We start from the raw sequence: 20,507 nt of genomic DNA, 5'->3' as shown, positions 1-20,507 counted from the left end.
CTAATAAGTGTATTATGCAGCAGATTGAGCAAATACAAAACACCTCAGTAAAAGTGAGATCTTTAATGTCTAATTATAATTATACTAATTACTCTATCAAGAGTAAATTTATTACTAAAAGAATTAAAACAATCTCAAACTTCAAAATCTCTTCATGTTATGTTTAATAAAACAACCATTGTGGTTCATTTCATCACATTCGATAGGAAAGTATGAGTAATATCATTCTTTACACAATTTTATTTTTCAAAACATACCAGTAGATGGCGCTCAGTACCCGGTGGAAGGAAAAGCACCAATAAAGGCTGTTGGGATCAAACCCACGGAGATTGTAAACTTTGATCAAGATCACCTGTATTGTGTTATGTGTAATACCTCCTCAACCAAATAGATTACAATTGACCTTTTAGTCAATACACTACTATAGACTGCCCAGAAGATTTTTGTTTAAGTTTGCCAAGTACACATGCACGTAGATCATCAGCTTAGGTTACCACATTAAAAGTCTGCTATGTCAGAAACCATAAAGATGTATAACAAAAGAGTTATTGAATTTTTCTAATAAATATGCATGCAATTCAGTGTAAATATCTAAATTTAAAGATTATTTTTTATTGATGATTTATAATAGCTAAACTTATTTTATAAACTTTATTTCTAAAATATTATTTAAAAAATAAAATTGTAATTATTTCTTTTTATGATATTCCTTTTAATTTTCGTCTTTTTTTATTAAAATTTACTGAAACATCATTTATTATTATCCATACTCTTCATATATATAATAATTCATTACTAAATAAGCATTGTCCTTATAAGGACTGGCTTAAAGGGGCGAAGCAAGAATGCTTTTTATCTTCCCCGTTATCTGTAGAGGACAGTGTAGGGATAAGGCGTTATTGAGCTATTAAAGCTCTGATCATGGCTGATGGTAACAGCAATAGCCGAGCCTCAGTTAAAACTTCATTGGCTACAGCATTGCTGTTTGATATGATATATGATATCGGGAGGAAAGAAGCATAATCAACCGTGAGATGCGGTGATTAATACCCTTGGAGGGCAATACTGTAGCCAATGAAGTTCTGAGGCTCGGCTATTGCTGTTACCCTCCGGCCATGATCAGAGCCTTAATAGCTCAATAACACCTTATCCCTACACTGCCCTCTACAGATAATGGGGAGGATGAAAAGCATTCTTGCTTCGCCCCTTTAAGCCAGTCCTTATAAGGACTATAAGAAGCATTGTTTAAATAAGTTTATAATTATGTATAATAACTATAATAATATTCAATACTTAAAATGAAATTTAGTAATAATTTATAATATAATTTAGTTAATTAATAACATTTGTTACTTAGAATAACGCAATTATTAATTAAAATATATAATTTTAATTAATGTAATTATGTATTTATTTTTAAATATATAATTTTAACTAATGTAATTATTTATTTATTTCTAAATATATAATTTTAATTAATATAATTATTTATTTATTTTTAAAACTTTTAATATTTGATTTGTTAATATTTAATTTAAGAAGACAAGCATATTTAAACACCATTTATGCATGTGAATATTTACTCTCTTTTCTATACATTATATTTCAATTTTATTACTTAAAAAGTATGATTTATTATTAATATATACCATAATTTCATCTGTAACTTAACTCTTGCCACCTTGATTTCAGATGCATGAATTGAAACAAAATCGCGTGGCTAAATTCAATTTACAGCATGCTTCTTTGAAGATGAAACGTTTTTAGTACATGGATTTGGGTAATAGCTTATACGGATGAAAATAAGAATACATTTTCCTGTATACTATAATAAGCTAATGATTTTCTTTTTCTAAATAAGCTTCATTACCAGAGTTTAATTAAAATCTATATAAAGGGCTATACAGAAACAACTAGAATTAATAAAGAAGAACTAAATTCTTAAGACTAGTATTTCTGTTAAATTAAATGCATGTACCCCTGTCAGCTTATGTGTTTTACAAGTATAGGAATTACGATTTTCATTTAGCCATTTATTTTCCTATGAAATTTTTTTAAAGTAAAGATGTGCGATACAAATATGTGATCTATTCGTAATACTATATATCATACTAATGATATATCACAATAATTCTTAAATCTGCTATTATCAGTTAACTATTTCAATTCTTTTTACAAACTCGTGTAATTCTTTAATAGAAGACGTGTAGTACAGAAAATGTACTTCATAAAAAGGGATGGTATTAGGGCAGTTGTGATTGATGTATTCTTGAATTCTCGTAGTCTTTTTCTATATTATATTCTATATAAAAAATGCGAACTTTCGTTGTACAAAGTATCAACAAGCCTTAGGCATTTCTGCTCAACTATACCACTTATAATAAAGGGAAAAAATATTTGTTCGTATTAACAACAAAACACTTTGTTATTATGCACAAACTTATATATTATATATATATATTCCAGCTCTAAATGACCTCCGTTGTCCAACGTGCTTCACATATCCCCACCCTTCCCATTTCCCCCTCAACAAGTCCTTACTCTTTAAAAAGGCGATCCTTGGTGTCGATGAAAAGAAAGTAAAAGTTTTTTTCTTTCTTACACGATCACCACGTCATGACGTACCGTTTGTACCTCCTGTGGGAGTTACATCGTCATCACATGTTTTCCTCTCGGGTGTTTTCTGCACCATATGTACCGTAATTTTACTAACATATTTGTTTCCTTTCTCTATTAGCTTGTCGTCATCAGTTTTGTTGAATCTTCGTTCGCAGTTTTGAGCAGACTTCCTGTCTAAATTTCCTTGTTGGAGCGCCATCTGGTAAGCAACTTCGAAAGCTTGACCCAGAGTGAGTATAATTTCAGTGGCCATTTCCTGCGAATAATCAGAAAGACAGAATATTTATAGTTTATTATCTCTTTGTATATAATATTAATTATATATATATATATTATACTTAGGTACTCATAATTTAAATTTCTCTTTCTTTCTGAAACAAACATCCTTACACTCTCATTTTAATAAAATAAAAATTATTCATATATTTATATATATATTAGAGAAATCAAAATCAAAACTGAGGAATATCCAACAATCTAAAGTCCTTTTCAGGATTTCCAGGGTAAACAAATGGCAATGCTGTAGCCAATGAAGTTTTAACTGAGGCTTGGCTATGCCATTACTGCCATGATTAGAGCTTTAGCTCAATAACACTCCATCCACACAGATTTTCTTCATTCAGATGACGGGATAAAGAGTCAAGGACTCAGTCCATCGCCCAGTTCTTTTAAGAACACATCAAAACTGTTTTGTTTATCATTAAAATCAGTGTGTTTATCATTAAAATCAGTATATCTTAAGAAATATTTATTTCTTTAAAATATCTTGGAATTTATAATATTATATTTTAAAACGTTAGAAAATAAATATTTGTTAAGATATACAATAATATATCCATATATAATATCATTCAAGGTTTTTATTTTTTTTAATTAATTATTATATATAAACTTGTACTTAAACGCAATTTTCATTGTGAAGTATTAGGAATCAATCGACCGTGAGATGCGGTGATTGATTCATTCAATCCAATACCCTTGGAGGATAATGGATGGCAATGCTGTAGCTAATGAAGTTCTAACTGAGGCTCGGCTATTGCTGTTACCCTCCTACCATGATCAGAGCTTTAATTTGAGCTTTTCTTCTTCCCCGTTATCCTCTACAGATAACGGGGAAGATGAAAAGCATTCTTGCTTCGCCCCTTTAAGCCAGTCCTTATAAGGACTATTTTAAGTCAGTCCTTATAAGAACTATAATTTTCATTGTCGATATTTGCTTTTTAGGACTTCCAGGGTAACGAATGGCAATGCTGTAGCCAATGAAGTTTTAACTGAGGCTCGGCTACTGCCGTTACCCAGCCATGACTAGAGCTTTTAGCTCATTAACACCCCATCTACACAGATTTTCTTCATTCAGATGACGGGATAAAGAGTCAAGGACTCAGTCCATCTCCCAGTTCTTTTAAGAACTAATTTTCATTGTCGGAAGGAAGTGAATCGACCGTGAGATGCGGTGATTAATACCCTTGGAGGGTAATAGCTGGCAATGCTGTAGCCAATGAAGTTCTAACTGAGGCTTGGCTATTGCTGTTACCCTCCTGCCATGATCAGAGCTTTAATTGCTCAATAACACCTTATCCCTACACTGTCCTCTACAGATAACGGGGAAGATGAAAAACATTCTTGCTTCGCCCCTTTAAGCCAGTTCTTATAAGGACTATAAGGAACTTTCATTGTCAAATAGCTCAACATTAGGGACTTTAACAGAATCGCGAGTCGAGTTCTTGAGCTTTAAGATTGACTTTCTTGTCGATTCCATACCTCGTAATTCTTTGACTAAAGTAGAGTCTAAGTACTGTCAAAAACAGAAAGCACATCAAAGACTTTCCGTAAACGCCTTGGAAAAGCTAGACAGTTTGCTGGCGAAACTGGTAGGCTATAATGTAAGATGTTTGTAAAATGGTCAGTATTAAATAAGTTTGTATTTTTAATTATTAAACGACCAAATATGTTTAGTTTGAACTGTGAAATAGATCATTTGATCTATCTGACATTTATTCCTCCTATTTGCATATTACATATTTTAAACACATTGCTGAAGAGGTCTACTTACCACGCTTTGTGCACAGAATACGTGACAATAGTGATTTGTTGTTTGATGCTCTTTAGTAATGTAGGCAAAGTGGATCATATCATCAGCATCCTGACATGCGCAGTGTATATTGCGTATTTCATGTTCACAGACTAATTTCTATAAGAAAAAGGGGGAAAAAATCAACATTCCACTGAATAAAAATTATTAATCCTTATCTACTTGTACAAAAATTGATGAGTCAAATATTCAGTAGTAAAATATTTTCATTAATTGCTAAGATAAATTTCAATTCATACTTAAAAACGCATTATACATAAATTTATAACAGAAGTTTGTGAACAAAAATAAGCAATAATACTAACCTTTGCTTTGGAGTCAATGAATTTCACACCTGTATAAGAAATAGATAGGATAACATTAGGGACTTTAACAGAATCGCGAGTCGAGTTCTTGAGCTTTAAGATTGACTTTCTTGTCGATTCCATACCTCGTAATTCTTTGACTAAAGTAGAGCCTAAGTACTGTCAAAAACAGAAAGTACATCTAAGTCATTAAAAAAAAAAAAGCGAACTATATAAATTAAATCACAAAAACAAGTTGTTTCTCTAAATACAGTTGTAAACGATTTTCTAATTAGTTTTAATAAAAGCTTCACTCCATAGCAAATTATTTCCCTTCCAATATAAAAAAAAAGTATTTATTATTAGTTCCGCTCTAGAAATCGCGCAGAAAGGTATTTTTAATACAACAACTGAACTATAAGAAAGTTAATTGCTTTTATAAATTTAAAAATGAACTTGTCTCTACAATTGTTTATTACACTTAATGCATTTATGTCATGAATAAATTACTTTTTTTTGCTTGAAACCTATTGACCTTCTTTCATCTACTACAATATACGAATTAAAATTATTTCCAGGGTCACTTACCTTCGTTGTGTAATTACAACTTCCCTTGATAAGAACTTCCGGTTGATGGCGCCACTGAGTTGTGAGAGCTGACGGAGTTTCCTCTAGTCCAGAATTGTCTAATCCACCCATTAATTGCGTAGGGGGTCTGATCTTCAAGTTTTTGGTGTTAATTGACTGGCGCAATTCATTATTCGATGGCGCACCATTAGATGAACCCATTATCGATTTAACATTACTGTCTTCTTGTAAGATGTTAACTGTTTTGCTTTCTTCCATGACAGGCGTCTCCATATCATCACCACTAAAGTTCCAGTCCTAGAACGACATCGATAGGAAATATTTTGGTGTTTTAAAATATTAATATTTAATATTGAAATATTTAGTAATTTTCCAATTTTATTTTTGTTTTTAAAATAATATTAAACTTACAATTTTTTACTATATAAATTAGTTTTTTTAAAATAATAATGATGCTCATATTATGTCATATATATCAACCAATCAGCTGTCATTTGAAATTTGAAGTTGAATGGTTTCTCCCTATGCATTTATACAGCTTCTCAGCCATTATCAATAGTTTTTTTTTTCAGCAATTAAATCGACATAAAGTAAAATATTAGTAAATACTTAACTTTAGAAAATTATAATACATCAATTCAGATATTTAAATCATATTTAATGATAACGAAACAACACAATAGACCGAACTGTATTGCAAGTATTGCACAGAAAAGTAACTTTTACCTATTTAGTAGTAAAATATTAATAACATATGAAGCAGAAAAATAAGAACATCACTGCCATCTATGGGTGGGGCAAAGAACTATCATATATTAGCTTGGTCGATTAAGTGGAAAAAAAAAAAAGCCTAAGTTTGACACGTGGTTGGCGGACCACAACAAGCGGATCATAAAACTCCTTAATAATCACAAAATATGTAAACAGTAAAAAATTATATTATAAAAATTATTTTTTAAAGAGCTTACGAGTTTGGATAAATCGAAATCTTTAAGATCCTCAAAGAATCGGCTTGTTGTTTTTTCACCTAATGATGTAAGGATTCTTTTTCTGTGTCCAAGTTTGCTGATCTCCAGAACCTGAAAAATAAACAGTTATAAGTAACGCCTAGTATAATCAACGTATACTGCTTATTTTAAAGAAAGCTGTACATTCATCAGATACAATACAGTTAATATCTATCATCTATTATGCCTTTTGAGAGGGTGCTTAAAAAAATCGTTGATTATTTGTCCAACATATGCCATATGAAGCGTCGAAACAAAGGGTAGACGTTTCACTTAAAGGTGTGGTAGATGTTTTGTTTGTTTAGACTTATGGCCAAAATACACCCTCTGTCCAAAAAGAAACCAAACTTTTCGAAAATAGAAGAAACTAGTGGCGCCACCTGTTGTATCTTTTTGTTGTCGAAAGCGGCAACCTTCATTACTGTTGTATCAACTGTTTATGACATTTATTATATTAGAAGCCGAGTTATAGTGCCAAGCGTGACAGTGTGTTTTGACGAACGGTCGCAAAATGAGTTTCAAACAGAGAGCTGCAATTGACTTTTGTGTTAAACTCGGTAAAAGTTTTACCGAAACGCATCAAATGCTTCAAAAAGCATACAGTGATGAATGCTTATGCTCAAGTTTACGAGTGGTTTAAGCGATTTCGAAGTGGTCGTGAGACGCTTGAGGACGACAAAAAGCCGGGCCATCCAAAAACTGGACCGAGCGAAGTTAACATCCAAAACATGCGTGATTTCATCAAAGAAAACCCGAAATCGTGCGTGAGATTGAAGATTGATTGAAGGTGAATTGGAGATTCAAAAGTCAATCGTGCACAACATTTGCACCAAGAGTTTGGGCCTTCGTAAATTGAATTCGCGATTTCTTTCCCACAAGTTAACCGACGACCAAAAAATTTATCGAATTGAACACTGCAAGGACCTCATTAAAACCGCTGTAAGGATTCAAACATCCTTGAAACGATCGTTACTGGTGACGAAACGTGGTGTTTTGAGTATGAGTCCGAAACAAAGCGCCAGAGTGCTGAGTGGAGACCACCAGAAGAGGGGCATCCGAAAAAAAGTCGCTTGGAGAAGTCAAAAGTAAAGACAATGCTGATTTGTTTCTACGATTCCAAGGGCATTATCCGCAAAGAATTCGTTCCGCCTGGCCAAACAGTCAATGGTGAGTTTTATCTCGAAGTTTTGAAGCGATTGATAGTGAGAATTTGTCGCTTACGCAATGAATATCGTGACGACCGACAGTTCGTCAAAACACACTGTCACTCTTGGCACTATAACTCGGCTTCTAATGAAACAAATGTCATAAACAGTTGACGCAACACTAATGAAGGTTGCCGCTTTCGACAACAACAAAAAGATATAACAGGTGGGGCCACTAGTTTCTTCTATTATCGAAAAGTTCGGTTTCTTTTTGGACAAGGGGTGTAGGTAAGGCTGGGAGGTCAGCATATTGTTGTCTGTTAACTAAATGTGTTCTTCAAGGTGACCTTTTTTTTTTTTTTTTTTTGAAGGAAATTCTCTTTTGACCCTACCGACTAATTAATATTCATTTGACTATTCCCCCATAAAGGTTCTTCGTGTCTTGTACTGGATTCGAAACATTGACTCATGATAACATATACCAGAATAATCATTAAGATTTCTACCTTCACTAATTCAAACATACGACTTCGATCATCTCACAGGTTAAGTACGAGCATTAACTGGTCCTGAAATAATAATTCATATTTATGGATATTTATGAGCGTTTTTAAGTAATAATGGATGAATTTCGTCTTGTGAGAGGCCACTATCCTGCTTAAGGGAGGCGTGAAGTGGTTTAAAAATAATAATAAAAAAAAAACTCAACCCGCTCACGGTACGAATATATTATAGGTTTACAACCTAAGTAGGAGTAACATAAAATAACTGCATTGCATTGATTGAATCTCTTGAAATTAATTAAAAAAAAAATCAAATCAGAAACAACATTGTTCGTTTTCTGAATTCCGTGGCTCGTAATCCATTCACGTTTCCCCTCCCCTCAATGCGTAAGTATTACAGCATTTTTTCTATTTTTAGCCCCGTGTGGAAACTTTTCAACTCCCCGTACATCCATTCAACTAGTAATTTTCCTGCTCATTAAGAATCTATAGGAAGCTTCTAAGAAAAGCAAGCGCTGAAACTAAACAAGGGAACGTAATGAAGTGCGCTTCAAACAACTTCGTTGAGGACTTCGCTAAACCAGACTTTAATGACACATAGATCTTTTCCGACTGTGAATGACGCATTCGTATTCATTAAACACAAAGTTTTCAGTAGAAGATCTTTTCGTTAACGATTTAATATCATACGGTGCTTTGTTCTGATGTCGTATTTATAAATGAATAGATCATCTGACACATGTCAAATCCAATATGATCAGTTCATTGTTAGAGATAATATAATGGTTTTAATAGGGATTTTTGATTTATTCATTTGGGATAGAAAAACCAATTATAACATTGTATTTATTTCATTAGCAAATTCAAAGATAACATAAGTTGCTAGTGGCACAATTTTGCTAGACAAGGAGAACTCCATATCATTTAATTGTCCATACAACAATCGTTTTGTCAGTGATGAATAGCACGTAAATGCTCTTCATTTGCATTCATCAAAATTGAATTTCTCCTTATAAGGACTGGCTTAAAGGGGAAAAGCAAGAATGCTTTCATCTTCCCCGTTGTCTGTAGAGGACAGTGTAGGGATAAGGTGTTATTGAGCTATATAAGGCTCTGATCATGGCAGGAGGGTAACAGCAATAGCCGAGCCTCAGTTAGAACTTCATTGGCTACAGCATTGCCATCCATTTCCGTCCAAGGGTACCGATTTTAGTCGCCTCGTACGACATACATGAGCTACATTGGTGATACGTAAATAAAGCCAATCTCTAAAAATTAAGAGATCCCTAGACCACTCAATAGTGGCAGAAAGACCATCCATCTCAGCGTTGGCTCCACTCAATGATGGCCTTCCACCCACCACCACCAGCAGAACCGCTCAAATTCCGAAGAAAAGCATTCACCCGAAAACACCTTTCCCGGAGACTCAAATTGCTCCCTTAAGGCAAAAACCTTAAGAGAGTTCACTCAAACTCTCGAATCTCAGCGTCGAATTAGTCGCCTTTTACGACATGCTTGGATTTGCATTGGTACTATTCTTATCCCGGCAACCACACGGGTATAATTGAATATAATTGAATTTAATTGACAATTGACAATTGACATTTATGTCTTTAGGGGTGAAGCAAGATGCTTTTCATATTCCCCGCTATCTGTTGTGGTTGCAGTGAAGGTAAAATTTATGAGCAGAATGCTCGCCCTGATTGGGCATGGAGATTATGCATCACTAAAGGAGGCCAATATAGCTTTTGGTCTTCTGTATTTGAATATGTCCGTTGGATCGTATGCTGTAGCTTGTTGAACCAAATCGTTGGGATGTGTGGACGTCTTTAGGAAAAACTTCGTGGCTAAGGATCGTAGAAAAGAGAAGATATAGGGAATATTTGTGTCTCTGTGGAGTTGAATGTTTCTAACATACCACGGAGCATTCAAAATCATTCTCAGGCACTTGTTCTGCACTCGCTGTATTTTGATGATGTTAGCATTAGAGGTGTGGCTCCAGGCCGGAGAGAGAATTGCAGCTATACCAGTTGACGAATCGTCAACTGGTATAGCTGCAATTTGATTCTGTTCCTGAGCTTGCTATTTCTATTAATTAGCGGATAGATCTGTGCTATGACTTTAGATGCCTTTGTGCATGCAGACTTGGTGTGTTGATTGAAAGATAGCTTTTTGTCGAGAATTACACCCAGGTAATTTGTTTCTGACTGCCAGGGAATTTTAATATTGAATAGTAACAAATCTCCTACAGGAGACATTGGCCTTTTTGAGAAAAGAACGGCTGAGCTTTTCTGGGGGTTGACTTCCAATCTCCATTTAGAGAACCAACCCTCCAGCTTTAGAATGTTTTCTTGAAGCTTTCTGGTAATGAAAAGGGGTCTGAGAGATCTGGTTAGTATTGCCGTATCGTCTGCATATAGGGCCAAAATGGAAGTCATCGGATTGTGTGGGATGTCTGACATGTATACAGAGAACAGCAATGGAGCCAGCAGAGATCCCTGCGGCACTCCAGCAAAGATGTGGCGCTGGGAGGATGTAGAACCGTTGATTTTTACTTGCATTGATCTATTTTGAAGATATGAGTGGATTAAATGAACCATTTTAGGTGAGATGCCGGCTGAGATAAGCTTGTGCAGGAGTCCAAAATGCCAGATTTTGTCAAATGCTTTGGATAAATCTAGGAAAACAGCACCTGTGCACTGGCGCCAGTTGTAGCTGGTTGTGATGTATTCAACAATTCTGTGGATTTGCTGGGTAGTACTATGGTGTTGCCTAAAACCAAACTGTTCTTTTGGAAGGATGTTTAGGTCATTTATTGAGGTTTGAAGTCGTGAGAGGATGACCTTCTCTGCAACCTTACCCAGATTTGAGATGAGACTGATTGGACGATAATTTTGGGGTAGGTGTGAGTCTTTGCCTGGCTTATGTATGGGAATTACGTCAGCCAGTTTCCAGGTGGAAGGAAAATAGTGAAATCTTAAAATTGCATTTATTATACTGGTCAGGTACACTACTGCCCTCCGGGGCAGAAGTTTAATCACACGATTAGTAATGCCGTCTGGTCCAGGAGCTTTTTTGTTCTTTAAATTTTTAATAATGTCATATATCTCAGCAGGTGATGTTGATGCAATATGGTCAGTGCTGGTGATAGGAAGTTTGAGTGAGTGTCTGACCTTGCTGTGAATCTTATGTATGTGGTCAAAGTCAAGGTTTCCATACGAAGGCCTGCATTGCTCTTCTAAGCTGTGCGCTATAACCTCTGCTTTGTCCACATCTGTGTGAGCAAGGCCCTGATCAGTTAATATTGGGGGAAGGGATCTGCCTTTGTTTTTGGTATTTTTCAGTAGTCCCCAGATGGAGTGATCACTAGGTGAAATGGAGGATAACTTTTCATCCCATACATAGTCTCTGTGAGCTTTCAGTGCATCTCTTACTGCCCCATTTAGTCTGTTTAGATTTGTTTTGTCTTGTGGTGCACACGTGTTACGGAATCTCTTTCGAGCTCTGTTTTTATCTCTGATTAAGTTCATGATGTCTTCAGGCAAACGATCTGGCTTGCGGGCAGTTTTGTAGGAGGAAGCTACCTTTATAGCAGAATTAATTTGTTGTGTGAGATTTGTAACTGCAGTTTCTACTTCTTCTTTTGTGCGTATGTGAGGAACAGGTCCAATATGATCCTTGAGTGCGGCTGACAGTCTTTCCCATACAATGTAGGAGTGAGAAGGAGGACACAGGAATTCCTGATTTCCCAGCTGCAGCAGTATTGGATTGTGATCGGATGATAGTTCATCCATAGAAATGATACTGTACTGAAGTTTAATATCCTGCAGGATAGCTATATCCAGGATATCAGCAGTGCCGAACGTACTGAGATGAGTTGGTTCGGTGGGGCCTGCCACAACAGCGTTGCTTGATCCTAAGTAATTGAAAAGGATGCAACCATTCTTGTTTGTGGTTGAACAATTCCAGGCAGGGTGCTTGGAATTCAGATCCCCGGCAATAATGGTGGGCCCTCTGATGCCTAAGATGGCATTTAGATCAGAGTGAAGAAGAGATTTTTGGGGAGGGTTGTAAGCTGAGTAGATTTTCAGTTTGCCAGTGGAGCTGGTGACTACTTCCACTCCTGTGATCTCAAGGTTAGTGGTTGAAGGAATGCTCACAGAGTGGTGCTTAATGTAGTTTTTAATGAAGATGGCAGTGCCACCACCTCTGTAGAGTAGTCTGTCATTTCTGTATAGGTGATAGCCACTTATTGTAGGGTTGTCTGAGGGTCTTAGATGAGTTTCGCTGATTAGAATAACATCTGGCTGATACCTAGATGTGAAGGCACGGAGTTCCAGGATTTTGTTTTTGAGGCCATTTGCGTTCCAAGCAACTATTTGAAGAGATGCTGGAATGAGTTTGTTACTATTCATTTATGAGAGCTGTGAGGATGACCTGTGTTTCACGAAGAAATCTTTTAGTGGAGGTTTCAGTAGGGTTTGATAGGCTAAAATTTTGTAGCATGTTTGCTAGTGAGGCCGTGATAATAGCTGTTAGGTTTTTAGGTGCTCTTGGTTGATTTTGTTCTGGAATTGGCCTAGTTGTACGGGTCACATCGGCATAACTTCTTGTTTGCTTTTGGTTGGAGGTCTCCGACTGTGGTCGATGAGTCTCCGGTTTTGGTGTCTGGGCCGCTGGTGTTCTTGTACTGTAGGAGGAGGGCTGATTGATTGCCTCCATCCGTCTGTTCTTTGGGTGTTGAGTACATCCTTTGTAGTTCGCCGGATGAGGGCCACTGCAGTTGGCACATTTGGCCGAGGTGGTCCTTGGCTTAGTGCATTGGTTGGGTGGCTATCTCCACATTTTAAACATCTATATTCTGCTCGGCATAGATTCTGGGCATGGCCAAACTTTTGGCACCTGTGGCACTGCCCAGAAGATGATCTTTTACGGAGTGGTTCCGGTGTGACGATGAGACCACAGACTGTTTTTAAGTTGTAGATATCCTTATATATTTTGTGAATCTCAACAAGGACTAATGGCATGGGAGTTTTGTCTGCTTTGTACATTCTGCTCACTTTGACTGGTGGCAGATCCTGAGAATTTAGGTCAGCAGCGATTTCTGCTGTGTCAATGTCTTCACAGACACCACGAAGGACTACTTTTAAATTTTTTTCTGAACTGAGCGCAAAGGTATGATACTGGATGCCTCTGTTGTCCAGTTCCTTGGTCAACCTTCTGTAGTCTGTCACTGTTGCTGGCTGAATCTTTATGCCTTCATCCATGTTTTTGGCCTTAATTGAATTTAAATTCTCCTCGTCCAAAATATATATTAATTTTATGTGAGAAATTTTTTGGTGGCCTTATTCTAATTAATATTTAGATGATTAATTACTAAATTATTTTAATTAATAATAGTACACCTTTTTTTCTAAATTTGCAATAAAATACGATACAAATAAATAATTTATTCTTAGTTTTTAAAATTCAGTATTGAAAATAATATACCGTTATATATATATATATATATATATATATATATATATATATATATATATAACGGTATATTATTTATATATATATATATATGTTTTTTTTTTCTAATGCATTTTTTTTAGTACAAATTTAGTATCAAATCACACACACACACACACACACACACACACACACACACACACACACACACACACACACACACACACACACACACACACACACACAAAGGTAGGGTAAGAAAAAGGAAGCCTTAGAACTATTTTTAATACTTAAATTTCATCTTATCGCCCCCCCCAAATCTGAATTCATCTAGTTAGCACACAATAATAAAGCTTATTGAAGATGAATGAAATACATAATTATGCTTGTATTGTAATTGTAAACTTATACAGTAAGTTTTTTTCCGTAAACAATGCATGGCCACTTTTACACCAGTACTGTTAATCATCTTAAAAGTCATTAACTGTTCAGACACCTCTATGGGAATCACTTTACACACCTTCAGATAATATATGGTTTTTATAAAAACTAGTATCCTGTACTTTAAATTGTATGATACTGGTTTCGCAGCTGACAGCGTGATTGTCGAAATACAGTGATGGCATTGAAAACCATTATATTTTTCCGTGACTAAATTGGAGATTTTTTAAAGGGCTTAATAATTAATAATAAGAGAACATAATTATCTGATCAAAGTTTTTTAATCAAAATATTTATTACAACACCATTTTTTGTTTGTTTGGAAGTTTTTTTTTTCAATTTATTTTAAATTAAAACATTTTAATTTGTTTTAAATTTATTATATTGTAAGAATAAAATTATTGCAGGTAAGTTGCGTAACTATGTAATTATTTTAACGAAACAATTACGATCAGTTATGACTAGTATTTACGTTTAATTTAAAAATAGCCGGTTATTTAATCGCTTTTAAATCCATTTTCTTGAAACAAATTATAATTATCACATAACAAAAGATATTTATCTGATAACAACGTTATATTATTACATCATAATAAAATTTATGTTCTATTACTTTATATTATTACCTGATAATATAATTTATATTTATATACAAATTATATAACCATTTTAAAACTCATTTTTAAATAGATTATATTTATTGGATAATGAAATTATATTACTGTGTAATTTAAAATTCAAAAATTTTTCATTATAATATATCTAATTCTTTTAATTTTTTAAAAATCTATTATTGATAATATTTATTATTATTTGATATATTTTAATTTTGTAATTTCAAAATAATCACGAGTTAACCAATCACTGTTTATTTCCACTAAATTGCATTCATTTTAAATTTGGTGTCTTAATTTTTAATGAATATTAATTTTTTCATGCAATTTATCCATATCTATAGAGTGTATTAAAACAAAGATTTGTACTTACCGTGCTGAGTTCAATTTCCCACAGCTTCCTCACACGATTCATATCGGTGTAGCCATTTCGAAGAAACGACGAAATGTACTGTTCCAAATGAAGACATCTTAGCCATTGGTTGACAGTATCAGGGACGCGAATCTTACCTTCTCCCTCTCCTATAGGCCTTAATAATGGAAGTCCTTTTGTAGACTCTAAGATTTTCTGTCGATGGTCGAGAACTAAAACTCCCATTTCAAGAAGGTCTCCATCTTCCAGAAGATTTCCACCCTTTGATATAATGGATGAAAGATATGATTTTAATGAAATTTGACTGCTTAACATCAAAGTTGGCCAAAAATTAACTGCATAAGCTCCCTCTTATGGTTACAATATAATGTTATATTTACAGTTACAATATGTTTTTTTTTTTAAAAAAAAACTGAGTATATATAATATTAATAGAAAACTAAAGTTATAATGGAATTATTAGTAATTTCAATTGTGATATTCTGTTTAGTCTGAGATCTGTTGCACGAGTGAATGTAATAAACTGGCTCCCAGACTGCAACTATGTTGACGATGTACAAATCCATCATTAAAAAAAAAAAAAAAAAAATTAAAGACCCTCGAGGCATGAGGTTTGTTTACAAATCCGTCTATCCACACAACTGTATTTTCCTTTTACTGAGTAAACTGCTGGTTGTTTATGTCAAATCTTTCGCAAGAAGCGAGGAACCAATTATCATAATAGGAAACATGGAAGCAAAACTTGAATAAATATAATCCTTAGCGAAGTCAACGACCGGACGTTTGGTTTATACCGCAAAATTTCATGGAATGGATGACATACTGTGAAATGCAATTCTTGCATTATGAGTTTTCTGTCCGCTAACGTGATTAGTGTTTTTCACTAGACTGTTAAACAATGTTGTGTTTCATTATGAGATTGGTGGAGACCTGCTGTGCTCAGCAATACGTGGAGGTTCAGCGCACTGGGCTGAAATCTGAAGAATTTCAAAGCTTATCGTTATTACCACAAAATTATAAATAAAATAAGCCAATCCTTCATTGATTCTTAGTGTTCAAGTTCACTTGAAATAAAATATAGTAATATATGGATAAATAACCGGTTTATATCATTGTAGTTCATATATTAAAGCATCAATGAATTAAATACTCCCTTTGAGTTATTTGGGATTTATAGCTGAAGCAACTAGGTCTAAACTGATGTCAATCGCTGAAGACAATCATTTACTGAGAACACACACACACACACACACACACACACACACACACACACACACACACACACACACACACACACACACACACACACACACACACATACACACACACACACACACACACACTATTCGAGTTCAGAACTAATGAACAATTGCAAACAACCAATGCAAGGAGATTATTTTAATGGCAAAGATCCGAAATACCAGCCTTCATTAAAAATTCATTCAATCAAATAGAAGGAATAACATGAGTACGGACAAATAAATAGAATCTACATTCTTAAGTATTTTTCAAAACCCATCTAAAAATGACAAATATTATCGTTACGTGTCCTAATTATTGAAATCAAATAGAAAAAAAATTGACTTACCAGAAACTCCACATCATCAAACCCGTTTGCAATAAAAATATCTGTATATTCGGTTAATTCCAAACTTTTTAACCAGTCTGCTATTGTCGCAAAACCTTTGTTCAAAGATGTCTGTTGAAATTCTATAAAGAAAATTTAATTTTAAGTAATAGTTAAAATTAAATAAATATACTAATTTTGCATAATATAAGCAATGTACATGCTTATGTATGATTTTCTTCTCGACAAAAAATTCACGATGAAATGCCGGTTTTGATTAAAATATAAGAATAAGATGGAACCTTTCAAGGAAATTTACAAATAGCCACTCATTCTCCATGGTTTTAGATAGAAAGTAGAACATACACTCCCTCTTGTAAATTGTATTTCCATATCCATATAAAATTATATATAAACTATAATTTTATATGGATATTTTTATAACAGTTTTATAATTTTAATTTTATATTGTATAAAGCATATATATTAATTTGATGTCATGTGCTCGTATCCGTTCATTCCTTATCAATATATTTTCTAACAGGGTTATGTCATATAATGTCGATGTAATTATAAACTGTTTCCTATCATTTGAAAACCAATCTGTAATCGCATATTATGCTCTCAAATTCATATTATGCCAGAAGGGATCTAGACTTAGCATATTACGTAATATGGTTTCGCAATTTTTAGTGAAAATAAGAGTATGCAGTAAAATAATTTTTATGATAAGAATTATATATATATATATATATAATTGTAATTCAATAGTTTTTAACAATATCGACAAATGTCCAAATCTTGAGTATTGAGAATTAATATATCTAAAAAAGAGACATTTAACGTATAAACCAATTTTATTTTTGCATACGAAAAATAGAAATATTCTAAAGTAGAAGGCCTTTTGTATTCTTTGCTTAAAGAATTTTAAACGCAGTGTCACTTAAGTATAAAGAGCTAAAAAGCTTCATTTCGGCAAGGAAAACATTACTTAAATTAAGGGGATATTAAATCCCACATAGTTTTAAAACCGAATAAAAAACTCAAAGATTGGAGTCAGAGAGTTTCTTGCCGAATATAGTAAACTATAAAGTATCGGCGACACTAGTGATAGCCAATGCAAGTGATCGTAGTACAATACCGGACGACTCGTTGCAAAGGTGGGGGAAGTTCAGATCGCTATTCTTAGGAATTTTCCATAATTTTTTTTTAGTAATAATGTAAGATTACGTTCATTTTAACAAATGAAGAGAATTTTTAATTCAGAAAAAAAATGTAAAAGGAGGTTCAAGTATGCAGTATGCACCTGTTTGGAAAACTCGTTCGCAGAGTATATAAGTTCTTTTCGCTATACACTTTGGTATTAGGTCTAGCTACTCACTGATGAAGCCTCAAAAAAGGCTGAAACCGGTCTGGGTAGTGACCTCCCTCCATAATGTAATAACAGCATACATTTCCTAGGAAATGTGTTTTTACATTATGGAAAATACCTAAGAATAGCGATCTGAATTCCCCCACCTTTGCAACGAGTCATCCGGTATTGTACTACGTACTAGGATCACTTGCATTGGCTAACGCTAGTGTCGCCGATACTTTATAGTTTACTATATTCGGCAAGAAACTCTCTGATTCCAATCTTTGAGTTTCTTATTCGGTTTTAAAACTATGTGGGATTTAATATCCCCTTAATTTAAGAAGTGTTGGTATTTCTAACAACAATCAAACGACGTTCTAATAATTAAAATCAATAATTTGTAATAAAATGTATGTTTGTTTAGTAATAATGTAAGATTACGTTCATTTTAACAAATGAAGAGAATTTTTAATTCAGAAAAAAAAAAAATGTAAAAGGAGGTTCAAGTATGCAGTACTTGCATTTTGCTTTTGACCTTCAATATCCGGCATCTTCTACAGATCAGTCTGAAAAATTCCGTGCTATAAGTGCTTTTCTTCAAGTGAAGGTGAGTTAGCTGCTCGTGTGTGGAAGGGGGGGGTATTTTTTTTTTTTTGTTCTTGACGAAGCACCTAAGGCTATGACGCCATTGTATTATGTATTCTGGTCAGTGTATTTGTTTTTATGTGATGAAAAAACCGTATAGGCAACTAAGAATGAGGCTAGCGTTGTCTATTAATTGTGTTTGTTCTTCTAACCTGTTTGCTCGTTTTGGGGGATTTAACAACCCGTGCATACTTGAGTAAAAACCCAGGCCACATCATCAGTGAATTCCAGTTTCTGTGACGATGAGGTATGTTTACCTGGAACTTTTTAGATTCCTTTGATATAACTGATTCCATAGCTTCGATTCATTGGCCCGCACACACACACACACAAAGAAAAAAAAAGCTCGTAGTTTCGAATTTGCCAAGAGAACCAAAAACCTACCTATGCTTCCATTTACTTGGATTCTGATGTCGCAGTACCGTCCAAGATTGCCGACAGGATAGTGACGTTACCCTAAAATTATCCTCCTCTTCTCCTAACTCACCGCATCTCAATCCCATTGTGTGTGTGTGTGTGTGTGTGTGTGTGTGTGTGTGTGTGTGTGTGTGTGTGTGTGTGTGTGTGTGTGTGTGTGTGTGTGTGTGTGTGTGTGTGTGTGTGTGTGTGTGTGTCTCTTGAGGGATATGATACAATGAATGTTCTATCATATACCCAAATGAACTGGAGAAATTCATGTCCTCAGGAAAAGAATATCTAAGGGGTGTTTTCAAAATCTCACTGACTCGATGTCCGCGGTTTTGAGGCTGTTCTCAAGACTAGCAAATATCCGAAATATTATCATATTCATAAATGACCAGAATCAAACTTATTATCGTTCCACCAGTTACGTTTGCGTGCTGTACGTAAGGTGGATTGCTTTTCTTCTTAAAGGTCAGAGGTTATTCAGTACTTTTTATGAAACAACAGTAACTTTCAGACGGTGTCTAGTCTTAATAATTAAGTCACAGCAATTAATATTAGAATCTTGATTTGGTAATATTGTCAGCATTAAAAATGTAAGTGAATGCAAAAATATGCAAACTTGATCCCAAGCAAATGAAAATATTCCAAGAATTCTGTCAAAAATTAACAGATTCTTCGAAGAATTTAAACAAATGAACACTAAAAGAATGTATGGATCAAGCATAGACCTATTACCTCTCTCTCTCTCTCTCCCTTTCTGCATAAATGCATATTTCTCCCTATTTTATGAAGACTTCCAAATAAGCTTATTGCAAAATTTGTTATAATTAAAATTTTAGAGCATTTTAGTATTTTTTTTTTTTTTTGCATGAAGTCTTTTTTTTACTGATGACTTCTTTAGACACACACACACACGGGGGGGGGGGGGGGGGCTTGTGATACATGAGCACGATTTAAACAGAGCATGCTTTTACTAATAAACACTTCATATCTTTAATAAATTGCATTTTAAATCGATATTTTCTTTGGAAAGATTACGTTTTTCCCTTAATATTTTCATATTTTCAATCGAACTTATACAATTGAAATGCAGTACAAAAAATCACACATATAACGTTATTTTTTTTATGTGACTCCATCCAAAAAAAAGGTCATAATCTTGCAGATTATTTATTAAGATCCTATAAATCGTTGAATATCACTTAAAGACATTCACAAACAGTAGAATTCGAATTCACTACCTATACATAAAAATTGTCCAAAGCATAATATAATTGTCCATAATTATGTGGATAATTGTATTTTTGTAAGAGTCTTTTACATTTTATTTATTGTCTTTTTGCTACCAAAATATTTGAAATTCCTAACCTTTATAGGGTTTTTTTTTAATGGTAAATCTACATTCCATGATAA

At 34.1% G+C, this 20,507-nt stretch overlaps 1 protein-coding gene across 1 annotated transcript in view; it reads right to left on the bottom strand.

The window, feature by feature from the left end:
* Positions 1-20,507, bottom strand: part of LOC150104897 (ankyrin repeat and sterile alpha motif domain-containing protein 1B-like) — a 124,738-nt gene that overhangs the window by 38,488 nt on the left and 65,743 nt on the right. The window contains exons 14-20 of the mRNA XM_090395083.1: positions 16,712-16,833; positions 15,124-15,384; positions 6,552-6,662; positions 5,584-5,880; positions 5,017-5,175; positions 4,673-4,810; positions 2,626-2,875 (exon numbers count right to left, since the gene is read on the bottom strand). Of these exons, the coding sequence (XP_090251209.1) occupies positions 2,626-2,875; positions 4,673-4,810; positions 5,017-5,175; positions 5,584-5,880; positions 6,552-6,662; positions 15,124-15,384; positions 16,712-16,833 (1,338 nt within the window). The remainder of the gene's footprint in view (positions 1-2,625; positions 2,876-4,672; positions 4,811-5,016; positions 5,176-5,583; positions 5,881-6,551; positions 6,663-15,123; positions 15,385-16,711; positions 16,834-20,507) is intronic.

This window comes from Typopeltis vanoorti, chromosome 7 (assembly GCF_054136105.1).
Source record: "Typopeltis vanoorti isolate ZY-2024b chromosome 7, IOZ_Tvanoo_1.0, whole genome shotgun sequence".
NCBI lineage: Eukaryota > Metazoa > Arthropoda > Arachnida > Uropygi > Thelyphonidae > Typopeltis > Typopeltis vanoorti.
The sequence above is the reverse complement of the archived record's forward strand: the minus strand, read 5'-3'. Positions and strand labels throughout refer to the sequence as shown.